Source organism: Vanessa cardui, chromosome 4, assembly GCF_905220365.1.
Source record: "Vanessa cardui chromosome 4, ilVanCard2.1, whole genome shotgun sequence".
Lineage (NCBI taxonomy): Eukaryota > Metazoa > Arthropoda > Insecta > Lepidoptera > Nymphalidae > Vanessa > Vanessa cardui.
In genome coordinates, this window is record NC_061126.1 from 12401902 (window position 1) to 12429313 (window position 27412).

The 27412-nt window shown below is 32.2% G+C and overlaps 1 protein-coding gene across 3 annotated transcripts in view; it reads left to right on the forward strand.

Moving 5' to 3' along the window:
• The window catches only part of LOC124544047 (nephrin-like), a 246889-nt gene that overhangs the window by 76558 nt on the left and 142919 nt on the right, over positions 1-27412 (forward strand). For all 3 annotated transcript variants that reach the window (XM_047122441.1, XM_047122442.1, XM_047122440.1), the window contains exon 2: positions 419-612. In XM_047122441.1, coding sequence (XP_046978397.1) covers positions 516-612 — 97 coding nt within the window. In that variant the 5' untranslated portion in view covers positions 419-515. The remainder of the gene's footprint in view (positions 1-418; positions 613-27412) is intronic.

A 27412-nucleotide genomic window follows, 5' to 3' on the forward strand; every position in this document is an offset into this window, starting at 1 on the left:
ATACCACGGTCGTACTTGAAGTTCAACAGCTTTGGAGTATTCATAAAAAACTTTTAACTTTATATGCTGAGCTGAGATGGCCCAGTGGTTAGAACTCGTGCATCTTAAATGATGATTTCACTATATATATGTGCTTAATTTGTGTTTATAAATTATCTCGAGCTCGGCGGTGATTTCATCGAAATTCTGTCACATGTGCATTCCACCAACCCGCATTGGAAAAGTGTGGTGGAATATGTTCCAAATCCTCTCCTTAATGGGAGAGGAGTCCTTAGCCTAGCAGTGGGAAATTTACATGCTGTTACTTTACCATAACTTTATATATATCTTACGGTATTCTAAAAAATAAAATAAAATATATGTCTACAAATTATTTATATTCCGATTAAAAAATAAATAAAAATTTCATTTGTTCCAGATCTGGACGATAGAAAAATCTTGTCGGATCAGATGCCCAGGGAGTACATTATTCAGAGTGTGAAGTTAGAATCAATGCTGGCAAGAGATTAAACGCAATGTACCCTGTGTGCTCAGCGCAACGGACTTTGTTAGCGTTTGTCCTCATCGCTGTGTCCACATCCCCGACTGCGACGCAAAATACCATCATTACAGGTAAATTAGGCAATAATACACGATCATATATAAATAAAACTAACCCACGTAACACAAAATACATAACGCAAGGTTATCTAAATAAAAAATCTTACGTAATGAAACTGAAGTAATTATTCATTAGTAAGCAATTCGATTTTTAAAAACGTAAATAAGCTGAAAAAAAAATAGTTTTATAAAAAAGGTTTTAGTGCTTTTTTATTCAAATATATTTTAATATAGTTGCACATTAAAATTCTTAGAACGAGCGTAATACTTGATTATTACCTATTTATTTAAACATATAACAAGTAAAATAATAAACATCTATCTTCGTTGTTTGCCAAAGTGGACTAGCAATACCTGTTACTACGACCAATATTCTATTTTTTCTTAAGAAAAACAAAATCCACCCGAATAGCATGGAACTATGGCGGCTTCAAAATAAATGTTTGTGAAACAACATGCACTGGTTTCTCATATACCGTAGTTCAACTATACGCTTCGTATCAGATCCTGATATCACAAAATTATCATTTGATTTTACGTAACGTAACAGATGCTTTAACGAATGTTCGATGAAGTTTTACGCCACATATTTTAGGTAAATAATATTTATAAAACAAAAATTATAATCCACCTGAGTCATCCTGCCTATATTTCAATTTACCTGTTATTGACACTAGTTCACTAATTTGGCTCACCGAAACACGTCAATGTAAAGCATTGTATTTTGGCTGTAGAATAATGGATGAATAGGTCGAGTCGACCAGGATTGCTAGGTATTACATTTGTACAATAAATGAACAATGAAATTCTACAATTTTAACCCGTATTTGTAGAGAATAAACGCAGTACTATGTTTACATAGCTCACGGCCTCTAGGAATTGGTTTTGTTGGTCTAGAATAGTAAATATTATTATATCAATATTTTGATTTTGTAAAATATAAAAAGTAAACTTATTAATACGGTTTAATGAATTAACTTATAACCAGTACCAATTGCATCTCTACAGATTCCACATAGCGCCATCTGGCTTCCGGTTTGTAGTGTAGAGTATAAAATAGTATTCATGACAATTTTTGAGGTACAATACAATTGTTCCTCACAGTTATGTTACATATATACTAAATATGGGTTATTTGTTTAGTTAATATATGTAACGGACATTAGCTGGCGGCAAATTGTAGAGCCCTTTGAAATGAAATAAATAGACAAATTGAGGTAAAAAATTGTAGCGATATAAAATAATAGAGATTTAATTAAATTTATAACGTTCGTATCATAATCCTTTATGTTAATTACAGTAAAAAATATTCATTTTATTTTCACGTAATAAAACGATTTCGCAAAAAAAAAATAATAAGTGACAAGACATACGGGTTTTTGTGTGAAATAATTTTGTAGTTCGAAAATGACGAATAAAAATTTTATTTCGTATACAGTCGTGTTGGTTTCGAATAACAGTATAATATAATATTATAAGCATCTTATCTTTTACTTCAGTGCTACGTAAATCTAGTTGGGTTATAAAGATACACAACTAAGAAAATGACATATATCAAAAGACTTTACTGAAATATTTCTTCACGAAAATTGCTCAAAAAAAAACAAAACGAGGATTGTAAGTATGTCGCCTGAATTTGATAATTTTACATAATCCACGTAGAGAAATATGAATTAAATTTATCTTTAGAATATTATGCTATAAGATAACTTTTTTACATATGTTTTTGTGATTTTTGTGGAGAAAGGAGCGTCTCGTTTTTGCCCATAGATATTGAATTATGATTTGACTGGGAATTCCTGATAGTGTTATACCAATCCTATGTATTGTATTGTATATTAGATATTTTTATTTTTGTTTTACGATTACAAATCTTCTCTTTGCCTTTTTCTCCATATTTTTTTTAAATATTGATATTGATAGGATATCCAGTTATGTAGAAATGTACCCTTTACATTGACTCATGGTTTAATATGGTCATATAATATACATGTAAATATGTTATAATTTTTATAGCCTTTACTAGAAAGAAACTGAAAAGAATACATTCTATTTGAATTATTATTTTCTTTGGCCTTCTACAAATATATATAACATCTAAACAGAAATCCTTCTGATAGATTACTGGCCGTATCCCTTCACATTTCTATAGAAGGGATATCCGTGTTCATTTTTCAATAAAAGATACGTAAGCTATTTACGATACCAAGGCAAATGTCATTTCATGACAAATTGACTCATCTATTTATTCTTGTTAAATATACATATACTATAAGTTATTTTTTTATTAAAATAAGATATTACTTTCTCGTGAAGTATATTTTTGGAAAATATAAATTAAACTGCATACAAATAATAATAAAACTAAATCGACAAATCTCTCAACCTTCTAGGCCTATCATACCCTTAAGGGTAGATTTTTTAATGCTGAATAGTAAGTACACTAATCACTTTTGCGATGTATATGAATGCACACACGACATCGAAACTTCATGCAAAATTACAAAGGAAAGGATCAATTACCTTTGCAATACTGCTCGACGTGATCATACCCAAAGTTCCCCATGTTTTCTTCTTTATATATCAGGTTGCCTTCAGGTTATATAAAATCGATAATAGTTTCAAAATATACCCTACGATGTGAAAAGGCCAAGCCGTGCGGTCAGATGTAGATTAGTGCGTAAGCCAATCACAAGCGAAGATTGCTTGTCGCGATACATTATATTGTTTGTTCCAATTTATGGCTAAGTAAACCACGCAACATTTAATATAATAATTCTAGGCTTCACTATTACATTTCATCGTCTTGAATACATTTGAATTTAATGTATAATTAAAGTTAATGGGTCTATTTCTTTATATTATAATTTTTATATGAAAAGTCTAGATGCACGTGTTGACCGTACGACTTGTAAGCCTTGTTCTTTACTCATTTGTTATTATACTTAGTTGCTGTCAATAATATTTAACGAATAAGAAAAGTATGTATATCTAATTAAAGGAACAGTTTCTTTATATATTTAAACTTTTTGGTTGTCTTTAATTAAGTATTCATAATTAAAGACAACATCAATCAAATTTTACAGATTCATAATATTCGTTTGATGATAATAATCATTTATAATTTAATGGACACGTTCTGTATGGGAATCAACGAATTCTCACACAATCTTTTGTCATTTCAAAATCTTGTAATATACCTTACTTATTAATATTTTCTCAACGTAAGCTTTAAATTCTTGATTGCTAAGTTAAAAAATAATTTATTTATGATATAAATATAGAATTTTCTTAATCCTCAGCTAAACCAAACAATCTTAATTATTCCTTTTGTTCTTGATAAATAAGAGCGACCCATTAGTGAAGTAAGTGGAGCCGCAATCTTGAAATGCCTTCGAATATCTGGCTATTCTCCAACAACGAGAATCGTTGAATTTCGTGTCAATGTCAGAATAAAAATAATGATCATCAAATATATATTTTATATATCTGACTTCATCACAAATAAAAACAACTCAAACGTAAAGCTTTGTAACTCTATAATGTTGGAATATGAAAGACGAATTTATCGAGACCGATTCGTTTGTTTCAGTTCAAGGAAATTCATGTAAATTCTACCTTTAAATAAGGGAATGGATATGTACGATTTTGTTTTTATTTTGACAATAAATATAATATTTCGATTATTACAAATGTAAATAATGCTTGCACGAGTATGTAATGCACTACGGAAATGCATCGATTTAACTGACTTTCAATTGTTTGAACCCGTAATCTTTCGTTAAATCAATTGGGACATGAAATAATTTCTTTGAATATATTTTTTATATCATTCATTTGTTTTTATTACGACTGCAAGTTCCTGAATGTTTCAAATAAATATTAATGTTTTCGGAAGTATACTGTAGTTATATTGATAAATAATTAATACAGAGAATAAAAAGTTAATTGTGTTTTTTTTCATGTTTTCCTCGGAAATATAATGTACGTCATTGTTTTTCTTCGAGGAAATCGCATGTTTGATTCTTTTTTTGTATCTTTTGTTTGATGAAAGTCATTAAATGTGCTATATTCGTAAGTACATTTCAATCAACTTTCCTCTGAAAATGTTTGAATGAAAAATAATTGTTATTTACTTATACATTTTATTATTAAATATAATCATACATGTCCTTAGTATGATCGCAATGTTTCTAATCTTTATGTAAAGCTTAATATGTACAAGTGCTTTGTAATTTTTTATTATTTATCATGTGTTCTTGTGTAATCGATAACACAGTAATACATTACTTTATGTTACTTCTTACTTCATGCGAGATTTAATATTATAATAAACAAAATAATTATATAGCAATCCACTCAGTAAATTATTATTGGATTGACTATTCGTGTAATGACGTAATACTGAGTTGAATTTCTGTGTCACATACTCAGTAGCATCCCAAAGTTTGGATGTTGACAGTTGACAGTTTCAATATTCCCGGGCATGGACAATACGAAAACAACCGACGATCCTGCGCCTTAACAATTTTTGTCGTATAGAATTATGTGAATGATGATTTCACTTCTATTTGCGGCCACACGTGAATACTATAATAGGTTTGTTTGTAAGGCTTTGTGCAAGCCTTTCTGGGTAGGTATCCATTCTTTAGAATTCTGCCGCTAATCACCAATACTTGGTTTTTCGGTTTGAAGAGGAATTGAGACAGTTTAACCGAACAGTTAAGGGTCATAACATCTTAGTAAGCTAACCTTGGGAGATTGGTGCCGCATTGGTAAAGAAAGGGATGATTATCATTTGTAAAAGTGCCATATTTATGATCGGTAGTGATCACAACGTATCAGGCGTGTCATTCGTCCGCCTAGCAATTACATTAAAAATATCTATATTAGCTGTTCTGTATTAAATTGGTCCATACTATCATGGTGACAAAAATCGATCAAAAGGATTCCGAACCAATATTGTGTTTCATATTTAGTTTACATCGGTAAGCCACAAATGCGTTACAAATTGAAACTGTAAACTTTAGATCAATGAAAAGTTCGAAAATTAGTATTTGATTAGATGTAGTTTTAACAATTTATTAGATACTTGATAATGTGATCATCTTACTTAGAGCGTATTGGGTTCTTATTTAAATAACAAAGATGAATTATTGATATGAAAGTTTCATTGATCGTATAAATCCTAAGCCCGAAAGTTTAGTTATGCTTCGTCGGGCGCCGTTCAAACTGACCATAAATTACATGACATAACATCGGGTAGGACACAACATGTTCTGAATTCCAAATGAATTGAAACAAAGCGTCATATTTGAGTTTTCCCTTTGCAGCGGTCTCGAAAGTTTTTATTAATGCGCTTGTCAGTTGCTTTGTACTTATATTATGATTTCAAAAATAAAAATCTACACAGTACTCGTGATATGAACTGGGATTTTCAACCTTAAAATCATTGTGATATAGAGTTGAAGTTCTGTTGAAAGCAAATGGATTGTCCAGTACGTTGTATTTTAATGGCAGCTCGGTCGTGGAATAACTTTGAGGGGTCATTTTTATTAAGCATGCCTGTAGTCGCTTGGAATTTTGTCATTTATTATTAAATTTGAAAATGGTTTGGTTTTAAGCCTTTAGCTCTATTAATAAAATATATTTTTTATATTTACTGAATATATATAAACGCTAATATTATTGGTACCATATATCATGTATCTTACTAAATATAAATCATTTATAATAGTCCAATAAAATAAATTTAATCAATACTATGGCTATTTTTATAAAAAATATTTTTTTTACTTAAGTAATATTATTAGTGAAAAAAAAACTATTGAGTAGACAAACAAGTGTAGTAGACAACTCAAGGGTAGACATTCCGAAGCGGTGGTAAGTTTATAATTTAATTTTGAACGATGACGTTTCATAAGAGTTTTTAAAAGCCTACTTCAAAAAAGAAGTCTTCTATATATTTTTCAGATCCAATAGCTTAACGATAGGCTTCGCTGGTAACCCCTTGGACTGATGACTTGTTCTCGTTATTTCTAAACAATCAGATTAATTGTATGGATACATACCAGAATAGTGTTCGAATCTCATATAGATAGTTTATCTGGAATTATCCGAGCGTCAAAGTATATAACAATATATATCGACGACCTCTGTGATCGAGAAGTGTGTACACTGGTTTTCATGGGTAGGCCACTCCGAGGTCCCGGGTTCGATTCCCGACCAAGTCGATGTAGATTATCATTAGTTTTCTATGTTGTCTTATGTCTGGGTGTTAGTGGTACCGTCGTTACTTCTACTTTCCAGAAGTAACGATACTTCTGATTTTCCATAACACAAGTGGTTAAGCTACTTACATTGGGATCAAAGTAATGTATGCGATGTTGTCCAATATTTATTTATTTACAACATTATTGTAATTTGTAAAGATTAGATTTCTGAAACTGAATATCTTCTTTAAAAAAAAATACGCGAATTCGAATACAAATTTGTTTTTGTTATTCACAAAAAAAAGAAATGCATACGTAAAAATGAAATCGCGCTAACCCGTTACCGATTTTTCCGAACTTATCGTTCGCCGATTTTAAATAAGAGCGAATTTTCTTTCGGTCGGTACACAAAAAGAATACGGTCTACAAATCTTTTCCTTTACGCCCGAAAACTATTCTTTTGTTCTCTATTTATTTTCTTCGAAATGCATTCGGCATCTCACCAGAATCGATTAAGGGCGTGCTTGTTTTGTATTAAATATACATATTTTATCCACAGCGAATGTAAAGCGCTTCAAAATGACACGTGCAGAGAACAGCCGCTCGATTTATTGGATTGTATTTTCGAAGTGTTCACTACAAATAATATAAAAGCATGTTTTATTAAATGAAAAATGTTTAACTATCAAATCTACTTTTATAATATTACGTAATCGTCCACGGATTCACTCGCGTTTTAGGGGTTAGTTATCATATGTTAGGAAAAAGTAGCGTATGTCCTTTCTTGAAGCTTCAGTTTGCTTCACATCAAGTTTCATCAAATTCAGTTCTTTGGTTTGGTTGTGAAAGAGTGTCAGACAGACAGAATTTGTGACTTTCACATTTATAATATTACTATAGAAATATAGATAAATTCCTGAAGTGATTATGATTTACATATTAATAAGATTACAGAGCTGACATAATATGTTTGAATGTGATTTATTTTAAAGTACAAGACTTAGTTAACATATACGAATAATATACAAAATTTGTGACACGTCTGAGAAGTACATTATTTGATTTAGAAATTTACATGTATAATTTGTATCTATTATATACACGTAAACTGTATTAGAGTCACTACTGTGTATATTATTTGTATTATTTTGATGTTTCTCTGAACTTCTATCCGTGATAAATATAAATTATATAAGCATACGTCATGTCTGTTTCATAGAGATCGCCGTATTGCTTGACGTTTATGGGTACTACGTTCCTTAGGAACATGAGTTTGTATAGCAAATAAAATTCTTCAACTTCAATAAACGATATTTTTTATCTGTAATTTACTTTATAATGTTATATTTAAATAAAGAAATCTGTTTTAATTTAGTAAATCACATATATGTATCGTGAAAATTTAAATATCTTTGAAAATAGTTTATAATCGAAAATCCTCAGCAATTTCCAATATAACGATATTGTTACAAATAACTGGTGGCTTTGGACAAGATTCCTTAACAGTAAAAAAAAAAAAACATTTTTAATAACATTCAGCGAACGTTGAAATATTAAAGAAAGCTACGGAGCTTTATGAAAATAATCATTTCCATCCATTCCTCTTGATTCTTTTACCTTTTTTTAACTCAGACCTAATGGAATAGACGCGGCTAATATTTTAAATTCACGACGCTTTTTCTAGGAACGAGTGTGACTTTTATGCCTATGTCAGGTATTTTTATAGCGATGAGCTGTATTAGGTTTTGACACGCGAGAATCAACGTAACCACGAACTTTATCGAACAAAAATGAGTGGATACACATACTGTATTCTTCGTGAAAACTATTTCTATTTTTATACGATAAAAATAGGCTTGACTGATATGTAACGACAGTAGCATAACAATCTACGAAAACGGTGTTAATCTAATTATAACAGTCGTATCGATTCCAAATATAGCACGAACAACAAAACAATACTATATATATATATCAATTTGATTAGTTGATGTTGAAGGCTACTACTTCTTACTATTAGTAAACCCCTGTAGTTTATGCTCGTATTGATGAAGTCAGAAAATTATACTATCAGGATGGTATTTGTTAAGTATTATCAAAATTACAAAATATGGGATATGGAAATAATGAAATATCTGAAAACGACTTTTTTAATATCATAAGTTTGGTTTTATTTTAAAACGTCTTTATTAACACAACAACATAATAACATTAAATGCATAAATATATATTTTATGAATTAATAATAGTTACTGTATAGCAGCATTGCCCCGTTGAATCGCGTTTCCGATCCTCTGGGCAAAAAACGAAAAAGCCCTCCTGTCACCAGTGGAGGCAATAAAGAGAAGTGTTATACTTTTAAGTTGAAATGAATGAATTTATAAAGTTGTTTTTATTCAAACTAATGACTTATATTTATTCTTAAAAATAATGTGTTTTAAAGACTACCTTTTTTAAATTGATCACCAGTCCGCACTGAAGTTCAAAACTTTCTAGTCATCACGGGACGCCCGGCAGGAGTAAAGCAAGGAAATTAATGGATATTGAAAACGTTTATTATTAAAAAAATCAAAAGTCTGTTTCTAGACTAACTGTATTTTTCTTTTTATCATTTTACATAGCAAAGAGAGCGCTGCTGGAGAAAGATGCCTGTCGTTACCCGTCACGACATCCCAGTCGGTGGTAACTCCGAAACGTACTATAAAATTTCCCCATTCAATAACGTACTTTATTTTTAACAAGTGTATTTTTTTTTACAAATATTAATCGTTATTATAATTATTGCGTTGCAATTTCAAGAGTAAGTGAGTCAGAGCAATTAGAAGCAAAAGGGACGTAATATTTTCGATCTGAATATTGATGGTATAATAACATCAGGTGACTGATAAGACCATTCAGAAAACAAAATCAGGTCATAGAGATATGTATGTAATAATGTATGTATGTTATTCCATGTTTTCGCTTATTCTCAACCATTATTAATATGATTTAATGCTATAAAAATACTACTAACTCTCAAACTCCAAGACTCTATTAAATTTCTTGTCATAAAAACAAACCGAGTTATCTTGAGATATACAGCCTTTTTGCTCTTGACCGCTGTATCAAGTAGCTCTATCTCAAGATGTGGTCGATGATGCATAGAACAAACCTATTGACTTCTTTGTTTGCTATTAAGTCGAATTTTATTCTCTATTATATAAAAGGCTTAAGTATTTACCAGTGAAATATATATTTATATTATTTTAATAATAAAACCAAGCTGCTTTTTAAACAAAACGACAGTCGATATCGACTACTTCAAACATCACTAGTTCTATTACCGTATTTAATGACCAACTTTTCTGAAGTAAATTGTCGATTAGTGAAATTACCGAAAAATAAAAGTGAGAAAAGTTTTTATAGTAAACTAATTGGTTCTGGTTTGCTCATTAAGAGGTCGCTGAGGTCGGCCCGTTGCTTTGCATAAAAACGGGAAACCTGCCAAATTTAGTTAACGAGTAGCAGTCGTCGAGTCAAATTGGGAGATTGCTGCAAAAAAGAGAACTATTACCTCGCTACTTTTGGCACCGTCGTCGAAATTATTACATATATTTAATAAAACTTATATTAACTTTCGTATATTTAATATAAACCATAAATATAACAACAAAGACATTTTGATGGACTGAATTATAGAATTACATTCTTAAAATATTTGAATTTGGAGTCACAAAAGAAACAAAAGAACGTATACTGGGTACAAGCAAGTCAAAAGGACTCACTAATGAACTAATGCCTCCACAGCGTTTGAGAGGTTTTTTTCGAAATTCTTCCATGCAGGCCTGATTTGATATCAATCCGCATTGACAAAGCATTAATGATTACTTTGATTAATATACTTTATAACCATGGGTTTCAAACTTATATATTCAATATGCCACACGTAAATAGTCTAAATTTCAAACGGACGAAACTATAACCTACAGTAAAGAAAATAAAATCATTATATACTGATTGATACCTTACCTGAAATAAAGTGGTGGTGGTTCTTGGTGGTAGGGCTTTGCGCAAGCCCGTCTGGGTAGGTACCACCCATTCATCAGTTATTCTACCGCCAAATAAATAACAGTACTCAGTGACATAACATCTTAGCTCCCAAGGTTGGTGGCACATTGACGATGTAAGAAATAGTTAATATTTCTTACAACGTCATTGTCTATGGGTGATGTTGACATGACATACCATCAGGTGGCCCATATGCTCGTCCGCCAACCTATACTAATAAAAAAAAATTAAGTTTCCCATTTACCGTCTTGACGATAGAGTGAACGTTATAGAAGTTAATACAGCATAGCGTTATGTAGCCAAACAATGCAACAATAAATAAATTTGCAAACTTTGAATGTAACTGGTCAAACATTTATACGCACATTTATATATATTATGGTTTGTTACTAAAACTAAGCGTTAAACTGGAACAAGAACGAACTACTAGAACCTGCAACTTTAGCTTACCATGGCCCATTTATAACTAAGCTATTGATACTTATATCACTAGTAGAAATGTATACGAAGTTTATATTAAAACTATAATCTATTTTTATAATTAAAATAAATGGAGACCCGACTAGACAAATAGAGCATCTTATACCTGATCACCACAAGTAATTGTCTCTGTAATTATCAGTCATTTTGAACAAGAGTAGCTACAGTAAGTACACTGGATCGAGCACTCTATACTGGAACAAAAATATAATTAATTTTTGTTCTGTGGTTCTAAAATATGCGGTGTCAGATGATTGTATTTACACAAACAGAGTTTCAAGCCCTTGGATGAACTGGTTATATACTTATAAGCGTGTCGAATTATCAAAGAGACCTTTAAAATGTTCTTGGTTCTTATATTCCATGGTGGGCGTGATAATGGCGGAATATCAGAAATAGAGATACATTGTAATTGTTCAGTACACTGTTTCTTGATTTCCCAGTATAAATATGCCAAATATAATACGGTTGTGTTGATTAACTTAGTTTTACAGCCATTAGACATATGACAAGAATAATGAATCAGCTGTTATAACGTTTTATAACACACTACTTTATTACGACTACCCGTTCTTTAATTAAATTTTCGATTACAAATAATTAATTTGTTATCACTTATGTGATGAATGACTTCTGTCACAGTAATTATCAGACCGGATACAAACAATTGATCACAAATGCAACACAAAAGCAACTATGATTAATACAAAATCTCTCTGAAATCTATCAACGCGCTGTCGAGCATATATTAAAATCTAACATCACTAGTAATAATTACCGCAAAAATTTCATTTTAACTTTATAGATCGCAGTATGAAAGCTCGTACACGGGACATTATTCGCAAACAGTGATTTTAGTAAACGAACAATGTCAATTAATTATTTTAAAATGTTTACAATTTTTATACTCCATGTTTGCGTTAGAAATTAAATTTATTTATGATAGAATATTCGTTTAGTTACATTTGTAATTTATACACGAGTGTTGTTTAAAATTGAAATTTATGCCACAGACATAGAGTTATATTTTGATTTACTATGTAACTTATTTACATAACATTTTCGAACCCATCGTAGGCTTATTTGAAGCACATCTATTGGATAGGAAATTTTGACGTTATTTATGGGTGAAGTAATGCAAATGGAATACCTGATGGCAAGTGGTCACCACTGCCCAAACATTCTATCAACACTTAGCATCGCCAATACACTACAAACCTTAGCTAATAAAACATCATAATCTTGTGCCTGTGGTAACACCCAATTACTTACACTTCAAACGAAATTTGTTTAATTATTATTTGTGAACTTTGCTTTTTTATAACGTCTATAAATTGAAATCACTCTGCGTGAAATTAGACACCGTTGATATATTTGAATATCATTACACACGAAAAGAATTTATTCTCATTTAGAGTCTACTTCATTTGTCAACGCGATTATCTTTTCAACGCTTCCCATTTACGGCATTACCAAAACGGGAATCGATATTACCGAGGAAATGAAGGCCAGTGTAAAATATGCTTTTTGGGGAGTCGAGACCAACAAAAATATTGCAAGCATCAATAAAATGAACCCGAGGCGCAAAAAATACCGATAGCCCATTCAGTATTTAACCGCACAGTGGAAAATAATCCAATTTGGTCAGAAAAAGGTGGATTTATTAAAGTAAAAGAAATCTCGGGCCTCGGCGAAATCTCTATTAGGTAAGGTCGGGTCATATTTTTCGAGAACCTACAAGGGATTAGGAGGATTTCAGAGGCACACATAATGCCGGGAGGTCTGAGTATTGGGTATAACTATCGAAGGTCACGATTCGGAAACCCCATACGTTCCCTGAGGAGTAATCGAAACCTCCTCGATTTGGTTTTGCCCATTTGCAACAATATTGCCCTTACCACTGATCGTGTTTCCTTTTCTTTTTATAGCTGTAGGACAGAAATAAAACACTTTGTTATAAGTAAGTAAACATTTTATGATACAATTTTAAATTAAAGAGCTCTAGCTCAAGGTAATGCTGTGAGTGTGATTTATTACTAAACGAAATCCTAATATGTAAAATAATAAGACACTCAATCTCAATAATACTAAGAAGTCTTCTCCTACTCCTTCCTTCCTTCTCCTACTGACGAGGTTTATAGCTTCTTTTACCAGTAATGTTAATATGGTAGAAAATACCGAGTGAGAAGTAGGAAGAGTACAAAGTACAAGGTGAAAGTAAAAAAAAGGTAAAGTAACAGCCTGTAAATTACCCACTGCTGGGCTAAAGCCTCCTCTTCCATTAAGGAGAGGGGTTGAAACATATTCCACCACGCAGTTCCAATGCGGGTGGTGGAATGCACATGTGGCAAGATTTCGATGTAATTTGACACATGCAGGTATCCTCACGATGTTTTCCTTTCGATCCTTCCGTCAAGCTCGAGATGAATTATAAGCACAAATTAACAATAAAATAGTGGTGCTTGCCTGGGTTTGAGCCCCAAATCATCGATTAAGATACACGCAAAGGTAATTATTTAATAATACAAGGTAAAAGTACAAGGTTTCAATACAAATAAAGCACATGAAATTTAATGGTCTTGTCTGGGTTTAAACCCGCAGTCATTAGTTCATAAATTCATCTATATAATACGAAATTTCAGAAACTATAACACCCACTAACTTGAAATTTAGGAGATAGGTTCCTTATAGGATGTAAACATCCTCTAAGAACGAATTTTACGAAACTTTACCCTTAAACAGGTAAAACGGGTGTCGGAAGTTATAAATTTCGCAAGAACAGGTTCAACGAGTACTAATATCAAAACAAAATTATTCTACAACGGAGTATCGATTGTCGTGCATTTTTTGCATGGATATAGTTTATATGCCGTGTGTCAGAGTGACATACTTTCCTGTATAAATAGACGACGATTGGATTCTTCTCGATAAGGTCTATATTTCTGCACATATATGTTGTGTTTTTAACTTTTTATAGACATGGATTTATCAACAAATGTTTTGTTATCCCTGTAAATATACTACATTAATTTCCGGGATTTGAACTCTTCCATTAGTCCAGTCACTAAAATTTCAATCCTAACTGAATGTCAATTCAAACCTGAGTAAGTACAACTGTTATTATGCTGATAGTGATAAAATTCTGAATTATTTGACAAATATTATCAAAAAAATTCATCATCACAAAAAAAATACGTCAATATAATTATTATGATTGAATGCTTAATCATGTTTATTGTCTAACATATTCCACGAAATCTATAGTGTGGATTCCACATTCAATTCGATAATACGTGTCGGTATGATTTGAATTAAGCCACTGATATACCTTATGAATATTAATAATCTTGAGACAGATACGAACATGCATGTAATCATAATGTTACTCTACTTGTGAGAGTAGTTATAGGTAGAGTTTGCAGTAAATATTTAAATAAGGAATCTTATAATATACCTTATTTATTATCTGTGGTGATTAACAATGTATTTGTCTTTAGTAATTTATATTGATAACTCAGCAGTTTTTTATGGCTTTTTTGTATTTGCTTAACTGTATATATTTTTAAGGACATTTTTTTACCAATAGAATTATTTCATATTTATTTTGATTTTATATACCTATTCAAATTTGTGATATGTGATGTATGTATAATATTTAAATTGATTTAAATATTATATACATCTATTAGCCAACATTATAAAGAGTAAGAAAAATTCTGTACGTAAAAAAGAACTTAAGTAGACACACGATCCCATTTGAATACTGTTATATTTGATATATATTTAATTAATAATTAAAGTATATTCAAAACCTACTATAACTGTAATATTGTTTTCACATTTATCTGACCGGTTCACAATTGTTACCCAATATTCACCTTTTATCTCCAACGTGGTCGATCTAAAAAAAGGTTGAATTTGCCACGGGGGATTCAAAACAAATTCAGATAGAGGCGAGAATTGTGCAAAACGTGCAGTATAGACAACAAATAGGGAATTGGCTGTGATCATTGACGTACAATTTTATTGGTGATAGAAAGTAACTATGACACAATATTTTAACAATTTTGATACTTGTAATAACAAAACCAAACGATCAAAGATTCACGCTATACAATTTCTTAGAGGATTCATTTTTTTTTTTTTCTTATACAATTATGTGGCAACTTATACATATATATTTTTGCATTATTCCTATATTTCATGTGTTATATATTCTCTATTATGTTTTAGCGTCACTGGATTGCTTGCATATAGATTATTTGTCATAATACATAGTGTATATTCGATTCGATTGATGACGTTGCAGGTCTGACGTAAACAATTCGATTGAAATGTTTAATTATTATAATTCAATTAATTCAGTTTATCTATTCCATATACAAAACCTAAGTCTATCCAGTTATCATAGTCAGTATAGTTAGTATAGTCAGTATATCTACGAAGAGAACATAAAACCACATTTATATAATTAAAGCCATCTTTAATAATTATATAGAGATATATCAAGGCTTCCAGGCTTCTGAATGGCAAGAAGTCACCACCGTCCGCAGACAATGTCGCTATAAGACGTAATCCTTACTTTTACCTTTAATTACATTGACCGTATAGACGAAAATATAACATTACCATACTGAACAGAGATTAACCGGAACAAACACGGACAGATATGTACCATATGTATATACATATACATTTTGTAAAAATTTACATGTATAGATTATGTATAATAATCGTGTTACATATTACAGTTTTAATGTTTAAAAAAACCTTTGATATTTCTTGTAAGTAAAGATTTTAATTACATATGCTTCAACACTGGGCTTAATGTAGTCTTAATTGACACGTCTGCAATATTTTCAGTAGAGACATGCTCTAAATCGCTTGTATATTAGAGTGAATGCCACTTACTTGACTGAATTCACGCTCCAAAAGTTTCTTTGAGTCGCTAAGATCACTTGATTTTTTTATGCTCTTTGGATGTCATAATCTTAACATGTATTTCAAGACTATGTTTCCTTATACAACACCTAAGCTCTTTACTTTGCACTCGTACGTATGAGGGTTTTTCTCGTTGTTTATTATTAATAGACGCGATGGTTTCTTGGTTAGGTGTGTATTTTAGCTGAATGAATGGTTCGAATTTGTCGTGATCTTTTTTAGTGTTAGACTTAATTTATGATCATAATTCATATATTATTTGAATTATAAAACATAAAATTGCATTTAAATTAAACTAATTATAACGGATGAATCGCGTATATTAATTATTTTTAAACATCCCGACGTTTCGAGCACTTTGCAGTCTACCCGTGACCACGAACACTGCAAAGTGCTCGAAACGTCGGGATGTTTAAAAATAATTAATATACGCGATTCATCCGTTATAATTAGTTTAATTTAAATGTGTAATAATCGCGAAAATTTAAGACAACATAAAATTGCAGTTCCATAACGAGAAGTTGCAGGGACCAGTCAATACCATATTTTAAAAATAAGTATATTTCTATACATAAACACTGGGATGAATTATTTGTAATTCAATGGCGCTTTAAGAAACAATAATAAGGAATAGTTGCTTACATCGCCAATGCGTAACCAAACTTGGGAACTAAGATGTTGTTTCTTGTGCCTGTTGCTACACTGACTCACTCACCTTAGATTAGAACACAACAATAGTAGTAGTAGTAGATAAAGTACTGTTATTTAGCGGAATATCTGATGAGTGGGTGGTACCTACCCAGACGTACTTGCACAAAGCCCTTCACCAAGAAAGAAAGATTAACGATAAGAATAAAACTACAACAAATACATAGCTTTATATAACAATGTAGGTATTTTATTTGAAATCCACTTCACGTAGTTACACCATTTATTTGTTAAAGTATAACATATTTTCCCCGGGGAAATAAGAAAAGCTTTATCGTAAACATTTAGTTATTGTTTGATAAAGTCTAAATAAAAATATAATAAACTCTTTTCATGTGAAGCAGCATCACATGAAGGATTGTTAATGACCCTTAAAATATTGCGTTAATATCACAACGCGAAGAGTCGTGACAGATTATAGTTTTATTTTTATTTTATTAAAGCAGAAATTTTCGCAATGTTCAACTGAAATATTTTTTCTCATCTTCCTTTACTAGAGAGCGTGTGAGAGTTTTCTGTATATAAATGTAGTATTACACGAAAAAATCCTATTTGGAATAGCGAAACAAGATCCCAATGATCGGGTATATATTGGTGAAGGATTTTATTCTGTAGATGAACACGAGTTGTGATTGAAAACAAAGAAATATATAATAAAAAATAATTTAAAAAAACAATTAAATAAATAGAATACATTCGTCCAATACTTTTGTACATTTTGATGGTTGATCAAGATGACGAATCACCTTCAAAACAAATGCATATCGTGTTTAAATACTAATAGTTCTATGATGTTAAGGTTTCTGCACTACCGGTTTCATTTAAAAATAATTTAAACAAAAATACATTAAAATCTAAAAAAGGTGTAAACAATGAAGGAATTTCTATATCGCTTTTTAAATGCTTGCACATTTTATGTTTTAAATGCGATTCCTTTTAAACTCAAGTTCTCAACAAAGACAAAACTTATTTTACGGAACAAAAGTGCTGTACATTGTAAAACTCGCAAGGCTACAGATAAATCTCTTAAGAGATAAGGGCTAGATTTAAGGAGCATCGTGAAATAGAAATAAATGGAACATATTTCTATTATTGTGTTGCCCCTTTCTTTTTCTGTAATTAAATAGAATATAACTATAATACAATGCCGTATTTTCTCTTCATTTATCTGTTTTATTATTTCTCTGATACTAACTAAATACCTTGTGAAATTAGAAGCTCAAAGTCGAATTTGACTGGATCTATGTCGAAAAACATTCGATCAGATTGAGACTAGTGAGAAAGTCGCGCATTAGTTATCCAAGCGACCTCCAGACTGGACCGATCCTTCAATAAGGGGTGGAATTCAATTGAATTCAATTGAGGCTTAATATTTATATACAGGAAATAAGTTTATTCATATTTTTCTTAATATATTCAAATCATTATTGGTATATTTTATACTAATTGTCCACAAAGATGATAAGAATTAATGTACATATCTGTGTATAAAGTTCAATATCAAGGCACTTAACCTAACTAGTGCTCTAAAAAGTTAGTAACATTTTAGAGCACTAGTTAGGTCACCACAGTCAAGGTAGTGATCACCTAAGTCATCATGTCCTCTTCTTATGCTTTCTTTTATAGAATTAGTTTTGTAATTTTTAAGATCTGTATCTAATTTTTCCAACTTTATAGCAGCTTTCTTAGTTTTTGATTCCACCCACATTGAGTCAAGAACAGGGATATCTTGTGAACCCATCTGTACAGCTACATCCGGTAATCCCGCAGTTGCTATAGCTTCAGCAAGTTTCTTGTGGAGTGTTTGATAAAGACTTACATTATAGGTGGTCATGACATACGCTATAGCCATTTTGAGAGCTTCTAGTCTTAGAGATGGACAATGGTCTGCTACAAACATCAATCTGTACAACTTAGCAAAACCTGTGTATGACGCAGCATATGTCTCCAAATCTAAAGTAGGATTTTCAACCACATAACATTCTGTCTCATTGTTTTCATTATCTTCAAGTGGAACATCCACTTGCATCGGTTCCGCCGTATTCATTTCGAACATTTTATTAGTATAAACTTGAACTAAAATATAAAATACGCGAATTCCCTTGTCAACGCAGGAAACCAACCTTTATCATTACGTTTCTTTTTTGCAGCGGCATTTTTCTTTTTTTTTTTTTTTTTTTTTTTTTTTTTTTTTTATTGTTCATATTTATTTGGCATTCAAATAATAGTGTAAAATTCATATGCATGTAACAAAAACAATCCATCAAAAAAGGACAAAATATTTGGACATTTCAGTCTATTTGGGCAGTATGTGTGTGACCTTTGTCTGTGTATTATTCTTGTATAAATGTGATTACAATAACAATACAACCCTATGTCTATAATAATGCAAACTTATTGATACTCTTAGCATACAGTGCAGTACCAAAATTAATATCCATTATCACATTAAACCTATTAAAAGAATAATACAATAATAAGAAATTGAAAATAATTCATGGTTTTAATTATAATCCTTGTTCAGCGGATGTTTAGTGAAAAACTTATCCTCTCTTTCTGACATCAGAGATTTGTCATTCAAATGAAGGGGATAGCGAGTATACTAAGAACCCTCTAAACAAAATTTATAAGTAAATACCATTCAATGTTATTATTTAGCAAACTTGTCTGAATATTAAGAAGTTAAGAACATCAATGGTTGTACATTAAATATACTAAAATTATTTCATTAGTGAATGCCAAAGGGTTCTAAATGTATGGAACAAATCTTTACTTCAAATAAATTTCTATTAACGACACTAGTAACACTAATGGAAAGGTTTCTCTATTTTTCATCTAAAATACTGTCTATCATGCGACTCAGGTATTATTCAATGTAGGATGAGTTTGATTCATTTATACATCATGGGAGAACATATGACATTATGTTCGATCAATGCTATAAATATTTTAATGGGGCATCAAATTTGCAGTACAAAATCATATACAAATAAAAAATATTCAAAAATAGCTTAAAAAATAATTACACAAGTATCCATAAAATAACTAAATATATCAATGTCGAATTATTTATTGAAATAATTTTTTCTGACGATTTCCTTATCCCGTTTTTATCAATTATATATCCGAGATAATTTATTTCATTTTTGAAAAATTCACATTTCTCTTTTCTTAAAGTTAAGCCCGAATCTTTTAATCTATCGAAAACTAATTTTAACCTAGCCCAATGTTCCACCTTGTCTTTTCCTGTAATAAGGATATCATCCAAAAAGCAAAGTACGCCATCTATCCCCGATAAAATACTTTCCATGGCCCTCTGAAATATGGCGGGGGCCGAAGACAACCCGAACACAAGCCGTTTAAATTTAAATAACCCTTTGTGTGTGTTTATACAAGTGACATGTTTATCATCTAGCAATTCGAACTGATTATACGCTGAAGACATGTCTAATTTTGAAAATTGTTCCCCACCATGTAATCGTGTAAATAGTTCTTGTATAGTCGGTAAAGGATATTTCTCCACTAATAACTGTTTGTTTAACGTTTGTGAATAATCAGCGCATAGACGAACCGTACCGTTATGTTTTAACACCGGCACAATAGGTGACGCGTATTCCGAGAACTCGACGGGCTCGATGACCTTGATCTGCAATAAACGGCTTATTTCTTTATCTATTTTATCCCTTAACGCAAACGGAACCGGCCTGGCTTTCATAAAAACTGGTTTTGCATTTTCTTTCAAGTGCAATTTTATTTTATATTTATTAAAACAACCTAATTCGTCGGTAAAAATATCCGAGTATTTTTTTAAAAATGATTGCAATTCCGATTCCGGTACCGACGACACATGATAACAACCGTTAATTGGTGATAATTCTAAATTAAATTTTGAAATAAAATCGCGACCAAGCAATGGCGGCCCTCCATTTTGTATGACATAGAAATCTAATACGTTTGTTTTATTGTTGTATGTCACTGGTAACCTAGCTATACCTAAACTTTGAATTAAGCCTCCGTTATAACTGATAAGCTTTTTGTTGGTAGGAATTAAAGTAACACTGTTAAAATAAGAATAATAAGTTTTATCTGATATAGCGGTTACAGACGACCCACTATCAATTTGAAATTTTAATAAAATATTATTGATAGATATTGTTTCGGTCATAGGCCCCCCGTTATTACTGCGAATATTAAAAAACTCACCGTCGTCACCCTCGTTCACCTCATCTGAGTCTACGTAATTGACTTTTTTACACATTCGGTGCAGGTGACCCTTATTATTGCACTTCTTACACCGGTAATTTACAAAGCGACACTCACTAGATTTGTGATTCTTTCGACCACACACGGAACACTTATCACCGTCACTACGATTGGTGCGGCCCTTTGTCATTTTAAACAAAGGGTCAACGCTGACTCCTTCTGCTGTGCCTGCTGCCGTAGTCGCCATGCGTGCACACCGCACGCCCTCCGCCAGGTCAACCGCCTTTGCCATCGACAACTCCCCGATTTCCATTGCGAAGAGTTTTTCTTTTTCGGTACCCGGAAGCATCCCCATCACAAATTTGTCTAGCAAAGCTTCTTCTAAATTCTTGAAACTGCAATGGCTCGCTAGACCTCGTAACCGCGCCGCCCACTGCGCATGCGACTCCCCCGGTCGCTGCGACGCCGCGTAAAAGTGATGACGTTCTGCAAACCCGCAGCGCTTTGGAGTAAAATGTACATCCAAAACTCGTACAATTTCCACATAACTCACTGCGTCAAGAGTTTTTGGAAAAACGAGATTGCTGGCCAGTTGATAAGTGCTCTCGTCGAATGCGCTGAGCAATATGGCGCGCCTTTTAAGACCTCCTTTGTCCGATTCACCATCGATGTCATTTGCCACGAACCACTGCTGGAGTCGACTTTTATATGTGACCCAATCTTGATGCTGATGATTAAATGTAGTTATATTTCCAAAAAACGGCTTTGAATTGGAAAACATTTTAATCCGCCTCAATTCCTTTGTTCGTTTTTTATTTTTCGCTTTGTGGGTAGATGTTCCTCGTCGCCACTGGTTCCCTCATTTAAATGTTTTTCAATTTCTGCTATAGGAGCACGCAGTCCACTCAATTCCATAGCAATCACAATCTCAGATATAATTTCGTGGTAGTCCTTTTGATTTTCTCCATTGACCTTGATGTTGCCAGCTATAGGAACAATTTTTAGAACACGAGCTCTGCCATCTCCTGCTCGCCACAGGAATACCTCCCCATATACACCCTCGCCGATCTTGCGGCAATTCTTCAGGACTGTATCTGGATAGCATTCATCAAACAGTATAACGTCTGTTTGATTGCAGCGTCGCAAGACGTAATCGCGCGCGGTCGCAAAACGATTCGACGTATCATGAAATTTTTCTAATACCGTGACCTCGTGTTCCGAGTCGGCAATCGAGAGTTTTGATAACTCAACAATCGTATCATCACAGTCTTCGGTCAAAAATCCTTGCGATTCTTCAAAAACGGAGGTGGAGCATAGGCTAGCCCTGGAAGTGTCGGAATCCCTTACAATCCTAATAGTAGATCTGCTAGGTTTAGACACAAATGTGCTTCTGCGACTATTAATTGATTCATTGTGTAGTGAACCTTTTAGATCCTGCATTTCCATGGTACTGATCACACTTTGACGATATTTCCTGCCTTTAATATTCAAAGGTTCATCATCCAATATTGATTGATCAAAATGATCAGCAATTGTGGTCATTCTTCTGTATATACTTAAGGATCTTTCCCATCGTTTTCCTGGCTGTAAGACTATTCCCTGTTTCGCATCACTCATGGTAACATTACTTAATGTTAAGTCTCTTGATGTTGATTCTGTTCTATTCTTAGGACATATTTCTTCAGTCTTCAAAGAGGATTTTCTTACATCCGTACTACCTCTATTTAACCTCGAACTTCTTCTTGTCATAATATTTTTATTAATTAAACCAGAATCCATATTTACATTTGTTTTGAGAGATATCCTTCTTTTGATAGTTGGTGAATTTGAGCTTTTCCTTGTTTTAAAAGATGGCCTATTGATGCTGCCATTCCTTATTGATATACAATTATTTCTTGGTGAAGAAATGAATTCAGTTTCAGTATCCTTTTTAGTAACATCAATTTCTTCCTTTGTAGTTAAATTATTACAAGAGATATTCTGAAATTCTACATTACTTCCTACTGGCCCATTTTCCACGAGAGTTACATCATTTTCTTGAACACATTCATTAATATCTTTACTAAATACAGTCTTATCTATATCAGCACTGCTACCACTTGTCGTAGAGCTATCTAAGCTGAATATAAACGAATCATTTGTTACTTCATTACGTCTTCTTGTTGTTACAAAGCTCATAAAAACTTCCTCTTCAGGCTTATTACTATCTGAGCTATTGTCACTATGTAAGCCTTGCTCATCCATTTCTTTACTCAAACTGTCTTCCTGTAAAATGCTTTTTTCTCTATATGTATCATTGTCACTCTCTGATTTAGTTTCGTCTAGACTGGCATATTCATCACTATAAGGATCATCAGACAGACTAGTATTTGTTTCATTTAAACTGTGATCAGAAAAAGCTGGCATTTTATCAAAGTATTTCTTAAAAATGGAATCATTCAGTCTTTCTATTATAACTATGGCTTGTTTATTATATATTTCTTCATCATCAAAGTCTTCACTATTACATGTATCATAAAGAGATCCATTTTCATCACTTTCAAAATTGGAATTAGAAGGACTAATTTGTTCAGTGCTTGCATTATTATCAATTAATTTTCTAACACTACTTATTTTTGTTTCAGTTTCATTTAAACTCGAGTTAGAAACATTGCCTACTTCAAGCTGTGCATTTATAATTGTTATATCTTTTTCTAATTGATTAAATTTGCTACAAATTGATTTTAGTTTCATACTATTAGGAATTTCACTGTTTGAAAATCCTAAAAATGGTTCTACTTCCGTTGTTTCAAGTAAATAATTTGGTTCAGCTAAAGTATTATGAGTAGTTTTAGTTAGTTGAGGAGATTGCGTTTCACAAGATTCATTATTATCATTAACAGTCTTTTGTTTGTTTTCATTAAAGGTATATTGTTTAATTTCTTCAACATTTTCAAATTCAGGTACTATTTCATCCTTTACAAGAATAACACTACTATCTTCTTTATTATTTTGAAGATTTTCTTCTGTTATATTTATACTATTAGGACTATCATTTAGATTTATAGATATAGGTGAAAAATTATAAATGGAGTGTACTTAAACGATCATTAGCGGTACATAACATGTTATACAAAGCGTCTTAGTTCCAAGGTTGGTGACATATTGGCCATTTGAAGTTGTTGAGTAGTGGTGCCCACTTACCATCAAGTGAACTATTTGACGATAATATACGATAATATAAAACAAACATTTTACATAAACATTATAATATAAAACTTTAAAGATCACGACTATATATTCCAGTTAGATTGTCCAATTACCAGCGAGAGTTCAAACACATCTTCGAAGTAAGTCTTTTCTAGGTTTTAAAATAGTAGCACGCCAATTTTAATCTTTAAAAACTAAAATGGTGAAAATCGATTTTTAGAGGAATAAATGTATTCAAATATATTGTAACCCTTTTATTAAATCTCTCTCAAAGAGACATTTTTAAATTGTAAATTTTTCACCTTTTGCAATTTCCTTATAAAGGTAGTTCAAAGTTAGATAGGATATGTAAATGCCGTTATGAGCTATCGTAACAAATATATAATGGAATATCAGTACTAAAGAGTATTCTAATTTTATTTCTTTATTAACAATACGTAATAAACAGATTACAAAATATTCAATTGAAATTTGTGTTATGTAATTTGACAGCCCTAAACGTGAAGTATCAAATACATATAATCCGTGTAGTGGACACAAAAATAAGCGACTATATATGGCTTCAGATTTAATTGTAAGCTCGCGTATTGCCTTCTATCGTTTGTTAGGTAAAATAACTACCGTGAAATTTCAAACCAGGAATACATAACTGGCAATAAAAGTAAATCAAAATGTTACAATAAATCAATTTTACAGACACAAAATTAAATCGAGTTTCGGTTACAAGTATCTTAATTGAATTAGTGGACTCTAGAATAATAGTATTTTATATATTTAGTGATAAAGAAGAAAAATATTGTGATAAAATCTGAATGAGATGAAGATCCTCATAAAATTTTTAAGTAATCCTGAATCACCAATGGAAAGTTCTCCCATACGTATTTAAATTTTAACAATTTCATGTGAGCATATTTTAAATATTAAGTCCTAAATGATTTTAGATATATTTAATTTTTAATGTAAAATATTATATATATATAAAAATATCATATATATATATAAATTTCATAAATATCATATATCATTCATCATTCTCCTGCCCTTATCCCAATTTTATTTGGGGTCGGCACAGCATGTCTTCTCCTTCCATACTTCTCTGTCAGACGTCATCTCACAAGTAACATTCTTTCTAGCCATATCGTCTTTCACACAATCCATCCATCGTTTCCTTGGTCGTCCTCTACCTCTATATCCATCCACATCCATGCTCAAAGCCTTCCTCACAATGTGTTCCTCATTCCTCCGCATTACATGCCCATACCATGATAGCCGCCTTCCACAAAACTTCTCGGCTATCGGTGTCACTTTCAAACTTCCTCTTATATACTCATTGCTTACTCTATCCATTCGCGTAACACCACACATTCCTCTCAGCTTTCTCGAGATCAATGAACACCATGTGTAGGTTCTTGTGAGCACGTCTGTACTTCTCACACAATTGGCGGAGTGCAAAGATAGCGTCCATTGTCCCTCGACCTGGCATAAACCCAAACTGATTTTCGGTAATTTCACTCTCTTCTCGCAATCTTCTCTCTATTACCTTCTCCCATACTTTCATAGTATGTGATATGAGCTTAATCCCTCTATAGTTGTTGCAATCCTGTACATCTCCTTTATTTTTGAAGATGGGCACTAGTGAACTACTGCACCATTCTTGTGGGATGGTTTCTTCATGCAATCTTCATGCTACTTATTGAAGAATAAAGTCAACCACATACATCCTTCACTCTTTAATATCTTCTATACTTCAACTGGTATATCATCTGGACCCAAAGCCTTCCCATTTTTCATGCTTTTGACTGCTGTCATTACCTCATCCATGCTAATTTCTCTTACTAATCCCTTATTTACTTGCGCCTCTCGAAGAACACCATTCCAGTCATTTTCTTCATTCATAAGCTTTTCAAAATAGACCTTCCATCTTTCTTTTATTTCCTCATCTTTACATAAAACTTTACCAGCCTCATCTTTCATGCATTTGATATATGTTATATCTTTCGATTGTCTTTCTCTCTCTTTCTTAATTCGTTAGAGATCCTTCTGGCCTCTGGGGCTATTCAGTGAGTTGTATAACCTCTCCTGTGCCTTCGCTCTGGCAACCGCTACCACCTTCTTTGCTCTCCTCTTAAATTCCCTATAAACTTCCTTTTTTTTATCTTTCAAACTTGCATTCACATTTTTTACAACCTGCCATTCTTTAAATGCCACTTTCTTCTCTTTCAATACATTTTGCACTTAGTCATTCCACCACCAGGTATCCCTATCTATTAAACCCTTTCCTTTCGACTCTCCAAACACATCTTTTGCGACCTTCCTTATGTACCCAGCCATCTCCATCCAACATTCATTCGCCAATGTCTCTTTCATATCACTCATTTCTATCATTTTCTCCAATATTTGTTTCCTAAATCTAATAGCACATTCATCATTCTCTAACATACGCCATCTTGTCTTAGGAGGGGGCCGTGTTCGGCTGTTTTTGGGCGAGACACTTAATTTAAAATCCATTAGGATTAGTCTGTGTTGGGGGACTAAAGCTTCGCCTGGCAGCACTTTACAGTTTTTGACACAGCATAGACTCCTTCGCCTCACTAGAAAATAGTCTATCTGTGTCGCGTGGTGGCCACTCTTGTAAGTTATTAGGTGTTCCTCTTTTTTCTTAAACCACGTGTTTGTTATAGCCAGGTCGAAGGCACAGGCAGCTTGTAAAAGTGCCTCCCAGTCAGCGTTCCGGTTTCCAAATCCCAACCCACCATGCACTCTCTCATATCCATCACTCTCTTTTCCTACATGACCATTAAAGTCACCACCCACATAGACTTCCTCGCTATCCTGTATATCCATCAGCAGACAATCAAAATCCTCCCAAAACTTTTCTTTCACGCTTTCCTCACAGCCTGACTGTGGCGCGTATACATATATATATATGTTATATTTAATCCATGTTTAATATTTATTGATTTTATTTAGTTACAAATTCTTCCAAGTTTAAAGTCTTTTACTCAATAAACTCATAAACTCAAGCCTAAATA